We start from the raw sequence: 17317 nt of genomic DNA, 5'->3' as shown, positions 1-17317 counted from the left end.
ATGGTACGTCTCTCACATTCAAATCAAAATACTGCAAAACTAAAGTATTTTTCAAATTAAACATTTTGTGATTTCATATTTATTATCCTGCTTAAAGTCTGGTTATTGTTTCTGATCACTTTCATTGACCAGTGAGTGTGTAACTTGAGTGTGTGTGTGTGTTTAGGACCACCTCCTTACCGTGTAAACTGTAATAATTGTGTTTGTGTGAAACCCATATAAATATAGCAGTTAAGCATTTAGCTGCTTTAATTGGAGTTTTTACAAGGAGGACACACATTCACATGCTCAACCACATGCATGCACTGATTTGTGTATGTTCACACATTATATTGTATGTAAGTTTACACTAATAAGAGCTACTATACATGAACACACTAATACTGTACTTGCCCCCGCTCATCTCTCTGTACCTGGCTCTCTCTTAGCATCACTCAGCTTCATGAGCATCGCTGCCAGTCTCTGTGAAAGTGTTTATATTAGTGGATTGTCCTCCCCCTCGCCTCACCTGCCCTGGGTGAGGCGAGGGGGAGGACAATCCATGGTGGCCTCCTGGGGACATTAAAGCATGAAAGGTCCTCTTCGGTGCAAGGATTAGATGTGTCCATTCCGGGCTTGTGTAGACACATGGCAGTGACACATAGTGGACTTTGTGGAAGAGGACCCACTGCTGATGTAAATAAAGGGGCCATTCTAATATAACGTGAACATGATTTAAATTATTCTTAGTTTTGGGTGATTGTATACTAATGAAAACATCATAATAACCATTACAGTCTGTTTCTGTCCTACACACTGGACCTTTAAAGGTCGTTGAAAGGAATCTATCACCAGAAATTGAATATAACATAGTCCTAGTGATGTTTCACTAGTGTGTGATAATCTAAATTGTACGAATTGTTATTTCTTCTTTAGAATAAGCCCTTTATATTTAAATACTTTATATTAACATCGTGAGCGGGTCGTCTCTACGGAGGCCGCCATGTTTTTCACAGTAGCCCAAACTGGACAAACTAAACACCTTTTGAGTTTTTATGACAACCAAAGGCTGCCACAGCTTCTTGTGTTTGGAAGGGGAGGCTGAGGTGATGGGTATTTAGCTGCAACATGCAACTTCACCACTAGATGTCACTAAATCCTACACAGTGGACCTTTAAAACCAGTCACTGTTCCACAAGGTTAAATATGATGTGACATTAAATTCACTGGCACCTCCCAGTGATAACATCAAAAAAAGACTTTCTCTTCGGTTTTTATTATGACTGTCTTGTTTTTTAGTCACAGTAACATTACATTCTTTTAATTAAAATAACCTCCATATTACCTGGTGTTCTCGTTTTATAGTTAATCATTCTATCCATCTCTCTCTGTCTGTCGTGGCAGGAAGCTGAAGAAGTTGGTCCGAGCGCTGAAGAATAAAGGATCAGCAGAAGAGGAGAGGGAGGAGGAGAGGCCTCCACAGCAGTGGAACCTGGACCACGCTCTGGCTCCTTTTGAAGGCCTCACGCCCGAATACATGGAGATGAGTGAGTCTGCACACACATACACACACACACACACACACACAGTGAGTGAGAATAATAGCCTCAGGGACAAAAAGCAGCTATTCGGGCACCTGCATACTTTTAAACTGAGTATTCTGCTAATCCCTGGGAGGTGTTATGTAATCTGTATCTGTGAGGAACAACAAGACCCTGCTCAGCTAAACTTGCACATCTTGAATGAAGAATTTAAGGATCCGTGATTACCTCATTCAGTGTGCAGGACTTGTTACATTCATCCACATGCAAACAAGTGTACATTCGGTTGTAATGAGGATTTGTTTACGCGCATGTCTGTCACAATCCCCATCCACAGAAATTCTTTAAATAAAGTCACAGATGAATAATCTTTTCCTCCTTCATGTGTAGTCAGCCTCAGATGCTTTACCTTTCCCCTATTCGTGCCTGTCAGTCAGGGTGTGCGTGAGATGGAGCTACCAAAAGTTTTAACCCTCCCCGACCTCTTCTGCTTTTATTCTTACCCTGTGCCTGAGCAGGAAGGCCCAGCGCTGCGTGGCTTGGTTTCAGCCACTTTGTTTGTTTCCCATTAACAAAGCCTGCGAACTGTGATGCAAAATGAGGAGGGGAACAGTGATGGAAATCTCTAAAGTTTGAACATCTGGGTCACTGTGCAAATGATGTAAATATGATTTTTTTAAACAATAACTTTGAAAAAGCTGGCAGTGTCACTGCTGCTAAGCACCACTCGGCCCGTTCAACTTTCCTTGGCACAAGTAAAAAAGTTAAAAAAAAACAATAAATCCCAAAAATGTAATTATCATGTAATAATATCCAGAGAATCGTTAAAATGCATCGTGAGGAAGACCAGGAGGCAGAGAAACAACTGAAATAACCCACGATGTTAGTTCCAGGTTAAGATTGGAAAACTGCAATCACATAACAATGAGATGAAGTCAACAAAGAGAAAAAATGTGATCAGGATGATAGTAAAATGAAATCAAGAGTATTGATAGTTTTCATAAATGTTTGTCGGGAGTATGTCAGTCTGCCAAATGTCATCACACAGAACGTTCACTGGTTCAAAGAGAAACAGTTATGTGCTCGTAAAAGTTGACTGATTCACTGGCTGTGAAGGGGAGATTTATATGGAGCTGGTTAAGAGCTGCAGGTGTTGAGTTGTTATGTGTGCTGGTATATAAATACAAACACATGCTCACTCACATGCACAGAACCACAAACACACGTAGCTCTTAGCGTATATCACGTTTTTTTTTTAAGGATAAAGTGAAGTCTTACGATTTGATGAAGAAGTTACTGACAAATGCACAATGACAAATGTAGTATTTATTTGAAATTGAAACTTAGCAGTTACGATTAAATGTAAGTGTTTTGGTTACAATTGTGATCAGCAGATGTATCCCATAAATAACAGTTTTTATTGGTTATATCACAGTTTAACACAATTATCTCCACCTTGATTTATCGGTCGGTTTATTGGTTTGTTGGTAGCTTGGTTGATCTGTTGGTTGGTTGGTCGATCGTGCGGTCGGTTGATTGGTTGGTTGGTTAGATTGGCGGTTGGTTAGTTGGCCCGTTGGTTGATTGGTTGATTAATTGATTGTATGAGAGAAATACAAGAGTCTTCATTGAATGCAGTTCCTTCTCTGAATGTGGAAAATCATTGACAACCCTTTTTTTTTTTTTTAAATGGGAGTTTGAAATGCAGCTGAGACTGACTCACGATTGGTCGAGTGCATGTATGGGCGGATAGTGGGAGGACGTGGAGATGCGTCATCCATCTTTATTAACAGTCCATGCTCCTCACAGATTGATATCTCAGAGCGTTTCCTGGTTGACAAATTGCAGCAGCAGTTCAGTAAACATGCAACAACATTATTTTATAAAGTGCCAACATTTGTTCTTGGAAACTGAAACAGTAAAACTGGCCATATTATGCTATATCCATAGAATGAAAAGAAAATTAGATAAGTTTTGGTGGTAAAAATGTTTCCCGTGTTCTACATGAGACATGTTCTTGTACATGTGGAGTACGACACAAGCTTATAAGGAGTTAGGAATATACTGTGTGTACTAACACAACAATTGAATCTTTTAACACAGAAGCAGGTTGTTATATTTGGAAAAATTCACTGGCATTTATAATAGCAGCTACCAGTATTTTTATGTGGAGGTTCATTTTTTTGTCTTTGGAGATGTTTTAGTTTTGACTTGCAATGGTGCCCCCACCCAGACCGCAAGGAACCTGGGTGTGACACTCCACAATCAACTCTCCCTTATCGCCAACATAGCTGCAACAACCCGCTCGTGTAGATACATGCTACACAACATCAGGAGAATACGCCCCCTTCTCACTCAGAAGCCCGCATCCTCTTCAAGACACTAATACTTGCGTACCGTGCTGTGTCTACATCCAGGACATGGTTAAGCCTCACACCCCAGCCTGTCCACTCTTGCTGCTCCCTCACTGAGAGCTAGCCACTCAACAAAATCACGACTGTTTGCTGTCCTGGCTCCCAAATGGTGGAACCAGCTCCCAACTGACATCAGGACAGCAGGCAGTCTACACATCTTCTGCCGCAGGCTAAAGACACATCTCTTCCAGCTACACTTTGGTTAAGAAGATGACAGTCTAATAACCATCATCAGTTCTCAAAAAACAATTTGTTTAAGTTTAGTTGCACTTATTATTGCACTTACATGTAGCACTTTGTAGTTTATTTATATTTTTTAACTTTCATGATTCTTGCTGTTCTGGGTTTGTACCCTCACGGTTGATTGCACTTATTGTAAGTCGCTTTGGATAAAATCATGTGTAATGGAGCTGTGATATGATAATGAGGAGATTTCATGTGCTAAAGACACCAGAGGGAGGTGGGAGGTAGAGAAACTGACAGAAAAGGTCTGACACAGTGTGGAATGTCAGAATGTCTGAGCTCCACATGCAAACACACACTCACACGTAGTTGTCAGCTTGTGAATGGGTTGTCCTGGGCTTGTGTTACAACTCTGTTTTGTATTCGTCTATGTATCCATGAGCCCCTCTGCTTATGTTGAGGTGTGTGTGTGTTTCTTTGTGTTTGCACAGTACATGTGTGTGTGTGTGTGTGTGTGCCTGGGCCAGCCCCCGAACCCGTCAACCTCGTCTCAGGTAGATAACGAGGTGGTTCTAAGCTTGCCCTCCAGCGCTCGCTGCCCCGCTGCTGTATTTTCTTCCTCGCCACTCTTTGTCTGTGCGTGGCGTCCCGAGGTCGAAGCCGTCAGTCTCCCGCTCGCTGGAAATCCCCGTTCCCACACTGCTGAAGTTCCACTGCTCCGATCAGTGCATCAGGGAAACTGCCTCATGTTTACTTTCCCTACTTTTTAGGAAGCAGGTGGATGTTGTTCTGACCATTTATTGATCTTTATGTATCGGTTTATAAAGATGTCTCTTTTGCTATTTGCCTGGACTCAGCCAGGGTGTTATTCGACTGCAAATTCCAGTGTTTGGTGTAATTTGGTATGCCCTGTCCAATAAATTCCCATCACGCTTAGTTTAAATATAAGTCATGCATGATGTGTCCGTGGGTTATCTAACAGAGTGCATAACATACAGTAAAGATTTACACACATAGTTCCACACACTGCTTAATCATGAGAAGTCCCTGTTTAACTGTTGCGGCGTTTAGTGTTTAACCTTAAAAGGCATCATCTGATCCGCGGCACAGACAGTGTGACTCCTGACCGGACCAGCGTCATTCACGGCCGTCGATCTCGAAATGTTTCTGTTGATTTCGTTCCCACGTGCCAACCTCGCTCTTCCTGTCACGTGGTAGAAATGGCTGCTCGAGTCACTGGGAATAAGTTCATATCACACACAGCATTTGAAGATTTAGTACGACCTCTCAGTTTCACAGAGCAAAACAACATGCACTGCAGTTTGTCTTTCGGCCATTTAACTCAGATGTTTTCCAATCCTACAGGGTCTTTAATAGATTTATGCCTCCTCCAAATGGGAGCACAATTACAGTAATATGATTACAGTAGATGTCAGTGCAGCCAACGTTAACCAAGCTCATGTCTCCAGCAAGTTAAGGAAACACATCGAAAGCAATCTTTCTGGAAACACGACGTAAATCATCCTGTGTCTGTGCACATCCCTAATGAACTGTGCTTTACCTTGTTAGCACATTACTACAAATGAGTAGCATCTCATATTACTATTTTTCATTAGATATCAGGGAAGCCAGCAAATTAAATACTTTGAAAAGGAACCGTAACTTTAGCATTGAATAATACCTCAATGGTAAATGCCCTGCAGCATTTTTCTTTTTTTTTTTCTTTTATAATGTTGTATTTAACTTTTCTTTATGTGCTGTTTTTAAATTAACTAACCTCAATTTACTTCTCTTATTTAGTGGCCTCGTTCTCCAGACCCACATTCTGCTAACTCACATTTTACCTGCAGGGAACTTCATTTCATTTTCTGCAACTGTTTTTATAGTAATTGTATGTTTTCATGTCTTTATGTACATTAATTGTTGTTAAGCACTTGTTGTTGTTGTTTATTTTATTGTATTTTTTTCATTATAACATACATAATGTAAATCACTTTGAGCTATGTTTTATGTATACAAGGAATTATTAAAGTTGTATTTTTTCATAAAATTTTTATTGCAAAATTGCTCCTTTAAATACATGTACTAAACCCGGAGCCCCAAGCTCTGCCACTGCCGCGATGACTGTGGCAGATTTGTAGTATTTTACATGTTGTGACACTCACGATACTACTGTGTTGTAAACTTGAACCTGACAAGCATCTGGTTGTGTTTACTGCAAACTGTGGTGGGATGTCACCAGCACTGTTACAATAGGAACTGTTATGAAGGCTGAAACAGGATTGACATTTGACAAGGACATTCATTGTTGGTTCTGTGTGTACATATGTTACTGTTTTAACGTAATCCCGCAGCGGCAGCAGCTGGATGATGGGAAATGTGTCCGTCTTTGACTAAGTGTACGATTTCAATTCATGACTGGCCCGTTATGAATATTTTATTGTTCCAAATGAACAAAACAGAAATGACTATTATCAACCCTTCACCTACTGTGGCCTGTTTAATAATCTCCTCTCTCTCCCTCTCTTTCTCTCTCTCGCCTGCTGCAGTCATCCAGTTCGGTTTTGTCTCTCTGTTCGTGGCGTCCTTCCCGCTCGCTCCGCTCTTCGCCCTGCTCAACAACGTCATCGAGATCAGACTGGACGCCAAGAAGTTTATTACAGAGCTACGCAGGCCGGTGGCCATACGCGCTAAGGACATCGGTAAGGTGCTCCGACAAATATATAACACAATTCACCGAAAATCCCCAAAATCCCTCATAATAAGTGTTGAATTTCCCATAAATCCCAGTTATTTAGGGTGGTACGGCTTGTGAATCCCCATTTCAGACATCTCTCAACTGAAACTACACTGATTGCATTTTTCCAGAGCTTGACAAACAGACGCCTTTTAGCAGTTTCGTATAGCCATGTTGTTGCTGTTGGCTAAAACCCAAATAACTCTTAAATCAGCTTGACTGCTGCATTGTGGAGTTTAACCATAGGCTTTTATGAGATGCCATCATCCTGTGAGTCAGCAGATGTTCCTGTTGTTCAGGACATTTTCTCACATCATGTTCTGTGGGACAACAGTGTCCTTTCAAGTAAAGTGTGTGAGGGTTTCCCCACATTGTGCCTTGACAGAAATAAAGGATGTAACATTCTGTGCACAAAGATGTCTTAGTAAAAATAGTTGAAATATAATAATGAACAGATTTTACCAGCAGTTCTCACAATCTAATGAACTCACGCCTGCTCCTCTTTCCGTAGGTATATGGTACAACATACTGAGTGGAATGGGAAAGTTCTCCGTCATTATAAATGTAAGTATTAATGCCGGATCTGTTTATTGAATTAGTGATGAAGGCAGATGCATGTACAATAGATGTGTGGAGATAGAACTGTATGTGCTGTACACACTGTAGCCTAAATTATGAATATTACAGTTGTGAGTAAATTACCAATGGGCAGTATTGTTATGACATGGCCAAAATGTTGCATAGAAGAACATTACTCATAATAAGTGTTTTAATAACGTAAAAAAAGTTATTTCATAGTGATAGTTCTGGAGACTCGAGATTAGATTGTACATTTTCAACAAAACAATTTGAATGAAAATGAAATCGACAGCTCAGTACTGTGGGCGAGGGTGGATTTGTAGAGACAGAGGTCACAACACAACACAGTGCTTTGCTTCTAACTTCTCCGCAGAAACCTTTCTATATGTAATCCAGCTCTCATCACGTCTGCCATGTGCGTGTCCTGCGCAGACCTTAAGTTGTCTGCTGCCTACCCTGATGCTAGTTGATGTCAAATCCAAATTTAGACCTGTGTGTTTGCCCGAGATAATCCCGGTGATGACCTTCTGAGAACTAGGACCAAAAAGACCCATAAATGCTGATCTGCGGAGGTCAAGGTGTGTGTATTTGTACGAGGTCAGGGAAGTTCTGCTCGGGATTTGTCTCTGGCCGGCTAACTAAATGCTATTCCGTTTACTTTTAATACTAAACAGATTTGTGGAGGATTTGGAAAAACAGGCAGCAGGAGTTTTTATTTATCCTAGAGCTATGGGGCACTGGACTCACATACAGACTTAAGCTGCCCTGGGAGCTTCAAGGCGATGGAAAACTGGAAGCAGAATTCCCCTTTTTGTGAACATGTCTTGCATCTCCCAGTTCTGCAGACTCCATTTGATGTTGCTGCTGCCTGTGCTATTCAACATCTGAAAAAAAGACACTTTGACCCCTGAACCTCTTTCGCTAAAAACCGAGGGAGAAGACTTGGCAAATCGCAACTTTTACAGGCTAAACCAATTTTCTCATGCTGTGATTTTGAGCAGTGCTGACAGACAAAATATTTCTCTGCCCCATGTGTGTCTCCGTCTCGCTCCTTCCCTCTGGAGGCCTTCGTGATCTCCTTCACGTCAGACTTCATCCCTCGGCTCGTCTACCAGTACATGTACAGTCAGAGTGGCACCATGCACGGCTTCATTGACCACACACTCTCCTACTTCAACGTGTCCAGCCTCAAACCCGGCACGGCCCCGCAGAACTCTGGAGACATCACCGTCTGCCGGTAAATACGCACGCACGCACGCACACACACACACACACACACACACACACACACACACACACACACACACACACACACACACACACTTACATACCTGGTTCAATATAGTAAAACAGATACCTATTTATTCACGTCTTCATTCACATCAATTTGCACACACCCGTCACTTTGTTGTGTCGATTTTTCCTTTTGTACTTGGTTTTTAATAAAAAAACAGTCACGTCAACTCTATAAATCTTTGACACAATAAATCTATTTGAAGGGTTTAGTCCGGGGGATTTTTGTCTTCGTGGATTAAACAGCGTTAGCCTGTCTTGTAATAACTTATAACTTTGACCTTATCTAATACATAAACACCGCCCTTGGAACTCTGTCTCAACAACAGTTAACTTTCCTAATCATGCTCGTGTCAAGGCTTGCATCTATTTAATCTGACAGACGGATGTCTCTGTCTCTCCTTTGGTTTATGGAGTGGGAGTTGATCGGTTTATGGAGTGGGAGTCGATCTCCAACTGGATCCTGTATTTTCCTTTCAAAATTCAATTCAATTCAATATGTGTATCTAGAAATTCTTAGGTATCAGACTGATTACTGATGTGCCCTTTCTTATATTTACACTCGAAGCCATGCAAAACATTCACTGCCCTTTACCTGTCGGCCTGTGTTGTCAACAGCAACTGTGCAAGTCTTCTTTCTGTTTTGTGCCATAAAGGAAAACAGGATATTCTGTTTTTGTGATCTATGTATATCTTTTGCCTCTATGTGGTTGCTATAGAATTCCGTATTTTTGCTATATACAATAAGTTATTATTAAATTAAAACATCAAATTGCCGCAGGTAATCCCATTCTTGGCCATCAAAGGCCTTTTGCATCTATCTTTTGCAACTGCACAAGTTTGCTTCTGAGATAGAGTGGAACAAATAAGATGTTCTTGAATCAAATTGGGATAACTTAGACAATATCCCTTGATGAAAATTTCTCCAACCAACCTGGTCCCAACCACAGTTATCAAATCAATCCCCTGATCCGCACCGAAATGTAACGGGTGCTTCTTTTGGCCACGGCCCACCCCTCCAGAACATTTCATGGAAATCAGCCTAATCCTGCTAAATAACAAACAAACACAGATGAAAACATAACATCCTTGGCGGAGGAAATAAAAACAACATGAACAATCTAATAGTTGGAGCAGTTTTGGTTTGAGATGCCGACACACACCTTCCCGCGTTGTCGCATTTTGATTCCTTAGCTAATGACAACGGATATGACAGATGATGTCACAAGGCCAGTGAAGCTCCTTCGGCGCATAGCTACAGACAGTGCACCATTGTATCTTCTGTACATTTTCACGAGTGCCAGGGGCAAACGTCTCTTTCATAACACCAATATAAATCGCTGCGGAGGAGAAGGTCATGGATGCCGGTGGCCACAGATAGCTGGGGCTGACCTGCTGTTGCATACGAGAGCGAAGAATTGCAGTGCCTGAATCGAGTCTTTGTGTCAGTGCGGTGCGGTATGTCCCGTCCGAAACACGACAAGATACTCTACGTCCTGAGCGATTATTAGGCGTGAAATTGGCTGGTGGATGTTCCAAGAAGGGCACATGTGTCTGCGGGGTGTGTGCTGTGTATGTACAGACTGTATCCAGGCAGCGCGGACAACGCCTCTGGGCTCAAAGCAAATGATTCAGCGCAGTATGTAATTCAAAGTATGTCAGATGCTCCAGACAGTTCACAACCTTCTTTTTCTTTTTTTTCTCTCTTTCCTTTTGACCCGGTTAATTTGGGGGTGTCTTGCATGAATGCATACATGCAGAGGGTTGGGGCGGTAGGAGAGAGGTCACGAGCGGATGACTGAATGGAGGATGGTGTCCAACAGGGGATAGAGAGATGAAATGGGAAGATATCATTGAGGAAGATGATCAGATGAGATGATAAGATGCAAAGATCCAGACAAGGGAGGAACAGTAAGGGAGAGGGGAAGCGTGGACGCATGTGGAAATAATGCAAAGGAGAAAGGCAGGGGCGGTGGGGATGGGTGAATGGTGAATAGACGGGTGGTGTGATCGAGGCCAACCCCTGAGGTTTTTCAATCTTTAATGGCGTTTAAAAACAGCCATGTGAGGAGCTTGAAGACAGCTTCTGCCTCAGTGGGCCGAGCATGCCTCCGCATCTCTGCAGTCCTGTTCTCTCCACTATACTCCCAGTGTTGAAGTGCGAAATAGAAATTGTGGGTAAACTATGAATTCGGCACGGTGGTTACGATTTTAGAGCTGTCACCAGTGTCTGCAAACACAAGTTACGGTCTATTTACAGGGAATCACTTTTTTCGGAGGCCTTTTGTAGATACCAAGTTATTCTGCTCCATTTTGTGTTTTCTGGCTATTTATCTTCGGGTTGCAGTAGCGTATGTTACTTAAACTTAGCAATGTAAAGAAGATGTAGAACGCATAAACATAATCCGGTCAGGTTCCCTTTTGTTTGTCTCGCTTTCTCTCCAAGTTTCGACACAATCCATATGTGCTAAAAATAGACCTTGTGTACGTCGGGCGGCTTCGTGGTTTGTGGTCAAGCCTTGAACCATAATGTCCATGGTTGAGCTCCCGGTGAGGGGGCCTTGGTTTCATGTCGTATCTCTGTCTCTGCTTTTGTTCACTGTCCCCTTTGTAGAGATTTAAATAAAGGCAAAATGCCAAAAAAGGAAGTCTATTTATATACTTTTAAATGAAACAGAGGTAATTTGCAACAGAACTATTTCCATCAGATAGTACATTAGGTAATTTAACAAAAACAGCCGCTGGTTATTCTGTGCGAGGCCAATCTGTGTGACAGCCGACAAATGCATAACTTTATTGGCCTATTTACACACAAAAAAAACTTTTTACAGTGGGAAAAATTACTTGGTGAATAATGGATAAGACGGGCGTCTCGGTGGTAGAGTGGATTGTGCTGTCGTTTCATAGCAGGAAGGTTCTTGGTTTGTGTCCCGCTTTAGTCAAGTCTCTTTCTGTGTGAAGTTTTGCATGTTCCTCCCTGTGTCTCTGTGGGTTTTTCCCGGGAACTCCAGCTTCCTCCCACGGTCTCCCGTGCAGATCGGGGTTATATTGACTGGAGACTCTAAACTCTAAATTGGCCGTAGGTGTGAATGTGAGAGTGAATGGTTGTTTGTCTCAAATCCATGAAGTTGTTTCGTTGTCAGTTTCCTGCTCTCTGTCACATTGTCTCATTTTAAACTTAAATAGAATGAAGCCATTGTTAATCGTTGTTATTAGCAGCTCCTCAGTTTTTTTTTTATGGAAACCCTGAAGGCAAGTGGCAGGCAATTTTGGTGATGTTAAAAATTATTATGACAAATTAAGTTATTCTTCACCTCAGGGCTTCTGAGGTCAGTTTTTCTGACCATGGCAAATTAAAATGTCTGTTCCAGCTTCACATTAAGTCACCTGTCATCCCTTTTTGGTCTCTTATCCGCTGTTCTCTTGCCTTTTCCACAAACTTAGTCTTACTTTTTCAATTCACCACAAATAGCTCCTTAAATGAAGTCGACGTGCTTGTGGCATTTAATGCAGCGATCAGGTCGACAGCTGGAAGGAATCTGCCCTCTCTGTTCTTACTGGGTGGCTTCGGGCTGGTCATTACACTAACTTGTTGGAAAATCACCAGCAGAGCCAGAGAAAAGATTCTTGCAGTGCATTCATTTTGACTTTGCCAACACATACGACATATTTGTGATCATTATAGTGGTTGTTATTGATTTAACTTCAAAATTAGAGAGTCGCATTAAAAAGTGGTGCTTTGTGGGTGATCGAGGTCAAAGCTTCTGCTGATGTTGAGAGAATCACGACCTCCAGCCTGTACTGATCTTCAGCTGACCTCTGACCTTTGTGTGGAGGGGGGCAAGAGAAAAGCAAGTTTGACTCCAGGGATATTTGTATTTGTTTGTTCTGAATCTGCATTCGTGACCTCTGCTGACAGGAGTCAGGTTTAAATCAAATTATATTTAGTCAAAGAACTTCACACTGACAGCAAACAATACGTGCACAGCGTAAGCCGATAAATCAAACCATAATAAAATCAAGAAGGAGGGAGATTTAACCACAAATCCTCAGTTTTTGTATGTGGGAAATGATTTTCTCTCAGGAGAAGATTTTAAAATGTATGATGACGGTGGTACGTTTAGGCGTAGACCCTGCTTCATGTCAAGACAGTGCTTGTTCCCTGAGCAGACAGGAAGTTGGCTGGTACCACTCTTGTTACCCGGAGGTCTTAATTCAGTGTACTTGGTTCAGAAAGAGGCTCCATGAATAAAATATAGCATTCAAGACTTCTCCAGGGTGTACTCACTTATATGCTTTGCTTTGAGCTATAGTTACCTTTTGTCTCATTGCTAACATAAAAGTGTTGAGCTACAGCATTAGCTTTTTATTCATTTAAATCATTGGAGTGGGGTCTGAGCGGTACACGCAAAACATGAATGACTGAGCAAATATCACAATATACCCTCATCACCACTCAGTTTGTGTACAAAATACAGTTTTGGGTAATGTTTTTAAGAATTTTGACTAAGTGAGCGTAGCCCCCTCGCTGAAAAAACTGAGGATCACCATAAATAATACATTCATCCTGAGGAATATGTTGACATGCCAAAATTCAAGGCAATCCATCAGGTAGAGCTGCCAAGGTATTTACCTAGAGACAAGTATGAACATCAGTGACTGCGTGCACATGCCCACTATTATCATGGTCAGGTTTTTGAAGTATCCTGTTTTCAGTGTCCTGGATAAGCTCTTATCTGGGTTTTCTAAAAACAGATTTAACAAGTTGGAGTATTCTGTAATTTACCAGGGTACTGGTGCCTGGATACATCTTATCCCTGTTCCTGAAAACTGAACTCCATCATGACGACTCGATCCCAACAGTCACGCCTGAATATCTATATTTGCTCTCATCTCCCATTGCTGCATGGCAATAAGTTGGGATAAGCCAAATCTGCAATGCGATGGTGGGATTTAACAAGCCAAAGTGACCTCCTTTTCAATTGCCACCCATCACAAACGGTCATTTGCCATGAATACAGGGGTAGGAATAACCTAATTTCTCAATGTTCCATGTAAACACCATATCCTGATTATGATAAAAACCGGCATACGAGTGTGCATGTAAAAGCAGCCATTGTGGTGCTAGAGGAGGACACCCCAGTCAGTGGGATTCATCACTCAGGGGCCACGGATTTATGAAAATAACCCTTTGAGATATTTCAGCTTGGACCAACTTGGTGGACAGAACTACAGACGCTACCAATCGTAAAGCAACACGCCAAGGCTGCAGGATGCCAGACGCTGTCCCTGTTCTCAGCTCGTAACCGTTCCATGGACAGAGAGGGTGACAGAGAGATACGAATGACATGGGAACAAAAATCTGAATTTAAAAAGCAGTGTTAAAAGCAGACGCACATGTTCTCTCACGCAGCAGAAAAGGAGAGATGCTGTTTTCCGGTTTTGGTCTCCCTCCCGCATCACCTGACAGCGGCCATATTTGGTAATGCGGGTCTGTGTGTGTTTGTGTGTTTTGTGAGGTTGGGAATGCTCTGACCCTTGTTTGTTTACAGATTTACTCCTGGATCTCATGCAGGAGGCACTGTGTTGACTAAAGAATTGGCGCTGTGATGGTTTGCGTGAGGGTGGCCTGGGATGAAGTCAAATTTCCGGACTGGATTACCATTTCAGTCCGCCCCTGCGGCTGATACTGGTGCAGCTGGAACAAACTAGCAATGAGTTCTGTTCTGAAATAATTATTTAATATAGATATTTATTTTATATTATAACAGATAACACACACTCTCTCTGTCCCTCTGACAGGCTGTCACAATTGCCATGTTTACGCCTGCCTATAATACTCCGCTTCACCATGTTTTAGTTTGAAAAGCGAGGGTATTGATGGGTAGAAACAGAGATGTTTGAGAACGATGACAGGGTCACCAACATTCACTAGAAGAGGAGCCAGGGATCAAACCTCCAACTTACTGGTCAGCGGACTACACACTATACCGCCTGAGCAACAGCCGCCCAGAGGTTTACTGTCAATAACAGTCTCACCTCATTATCGAATTAAAGAAATCCCTCCTCTTTCTTTTCACCACTGTTGTTTTTTATTCGTAGTATTTTGTGCAGAGCAACAAACTGCAGAGTAGAAATTCTGCTTCCTGTTCACACCGCACATGCCCCGAGAAATGGTCAGGTGATATGTGTTTTCAGGTGAGTTACTATGGACTGGGATTATTACTGATGCAGTGCTAAAGCACTCGTGTGGACAGAGATCATTTTCATTTTAAAGTGTCGTTTTAAAACAAAAACGTATTGGTATGGATGTGAGAGATGTGAAAAGCTTTGAAAGATGTCGACAGTATTAATCAAATACGACCCCGTAATGTTACTGAGTTTACAGATTTACAGTAGGTCCCCGCAACACAAGGAACACCTGGACCACACACACACACACACACACACACACACACACACACACACACACACACACACACACACGTTCTCAGGTCCCTCACAAAACTAATCATATCTCATTGAGCAGTCTTATGATAGAATATTGAGTTAGATGCTCCAGTTGCTGCTGGGCTGCACTATTATATCCAAACATGGAGAGTCCAGAACACACACACACCTACACACCTACACACACACAGACACACACACACACACACACATAAAGAGAGAGATAATTGCTCTTTGATAATAACATTTTGCTTTTAATTCCTCCCAGGTGAGTTGAGTTAAAGTGTCAGGACGTGGATTCGTGTTCAGCAGCTTTGTTCACACAGGAAGTTTATCTGAGACGTAACGATGTGAATTATTGGTGAGCGAAAGAGGGAAAGATGAACAGATCAAAGAAAAGAGAGAGAGAGAGAGAGAGAAGAGTTGCCTCTCACAGGCAGCATTCCTCACACATGACTGTATAAGGAGAAAGAATCAGACACCATAAGACCTCGCTAAAACACACAGAGACACATTTCTGCCGGCCCCTCTGTTATTTCTATACTGCTAGTCAAGTGCTTAGTGAGACAGCTCAATCGGGCCTTTCCATCTATTTTAGCTGCAGAGGAATTTGTTTCATGACAGAGTGTGTGGATGTGAGAGACCTATTATGTCGTGTCAGCGTTAAACTTCATTCTTGATGTGTTGAACGACTCATCGCAGTTTCCTGCATTCCTTTCCTGATTGTTTTAAGCTTTGACAGCACAGGGAGATAATTCATGATTGAAACAAAGTATGTATGTATGTATGAAAAACTTGATTCTCTCCATCCATCAGCTATACCGCTTACTGTTGAAGGCTGCTCGAGCATAGACTGTATATGAAAACTATTCCTGAGTGACCAGCAGAGGGCGACTCCACGGGTTGCAACCAGAAGTCACATTATCAGAAAATGACTGTAATTCTCACTTGCTTTATAATATCAGTAAACATTTTTATAAATTAAATCTGAATTGTCATTGTAAGCATTGTATACATTGAAATGAAATAACACCTAATATAATAAATAATATAAAATATATATAATACTAAAGTCAGTGTATGTGGTCACAATCGTTAGTTTTCAGCTCATTATAGAAAGATGTTCATTGTGTTTATTATGGTACAATTTAGCGTCAAATAGATAATGAGGCGTGGACACAGTGTGATTGACAGCTACCGCCCAGGTCTCAGGTGTAGGTATGCAGTATCCTCGAGTATCAGGCTCCACCCCCCCCCCCCCCCCCCCCCCCCCCCCGCTGCTCCTAATATGGTTACTTCTGATTACATAAAACCAAGATGGCACTCGAAAAGATCCCAAACTCTAGGATTCAAAGCGGCAATTCACAACCCAATAATAATAATGATAAACTTTATTTGTACAGCACTTATGCAGTGCTTTACAAATGGAATCAGTAAAAACAAAATTCAAATCAAATAACAAACCCAACAATAATTTACGATTTATGGTAAAAAATTAAACAGAGGGGACATATTAAAAAAACAACGTTGAGCCGGATTTGATAAAAAGGGATTTAAGAAATGCCACTGAATCTGGAAGCCTCAAATCCTCAGGCTGGGAGTTTCCAGAGCTGAGGGGCCCTGACTGCCAAAATCCCGGTCACCTTTAGTCTTGAGCTGCCAGACAGCCAGCGGGCCCCCGTCTGAGGATCTGAGGCTCGAGCAGCCGTTACGGTGGGTTGCCACTTGGGCCGGAGCCAGTGGACAAAGGGCAAGAGGCGGGGGAACACCCAGGACAGGTTATCAGTCTATCACAGGGCCGTCATGCACAGACACAAACACACCATGCTGCGTGAAAATCAAACTCACCAGATGAGAATAAAGTTGACAAGCAAAACGTATAAAGTTACAGCCTGATGTTAAAGTTTTATAGCCTGACAATTTAGCTGTGTTCAAGTATGAATTCAGACAGAGAGTGCGGAGAGGGGCAGGAAATGTGTGTGTGTGTGGGGGGGAAATGTACTCTGGCTGGGAGTCAAACTGTGGATGTTGCATTTATCTTTCCACCTCACCTGTGCCTCACTTCTAAGTTGACACCTGCTTTGTTACATTGTGTTATGTTGCCCTGACAGTAGAGCACACTTACCTCTGCTGAGGATCAA

General features: G+C 42.1%; 1 protein-coding gene across 2 annotated transcripts in view; it reads left to right on the top strand.

Moving 5' to 3' along the window:
• The window catches only part of ano2b (anoctamin 2b), a 58726-nt gene that overhangs the window by 32927 nt on the left and 8482 nt on the right, over positions 1-17317 (top strand). For both annotated transcript variants that reach the window (XM_034578719.1, XM_034578720.1), the window contains 4 exons: positions 1384-1526; positions 6667-6819; positions 7366-7418; positions 8498-8670. In XM_034578719.1, coding sequence (XP_034434610.1) covers positions 1384-1526; positions 6667-6819; positions 7366-7418; positions 8498-8670 — 522 coding nt within the window. The remainder of the gene's footprint in view (positions 1-1383; positions 1527-6666; positions 6820-7365; positions 7419-8497; positions 8671-17317) is intronic.

This window comes from Hippoglossus hippoglossus, chromosome 23, assembly GCF_009819705.1.
Source record: "Hippoglossus hippoglossus isolate fHipHip1 chromosome 23, fHipHip1.pri, whole genome shotgun sequence".
NCBI lineage: Eukaryota > Metazoa > Chordata > Actinopteri > Pleuronectiformes > Pleuronectidae > Hippoglossus > Hippoglossus hippoglossus.
Note: the sequence above shows the minus strand (reverse complement) of the source record. Positions and strands in the feature narration are given on the sequence as shown.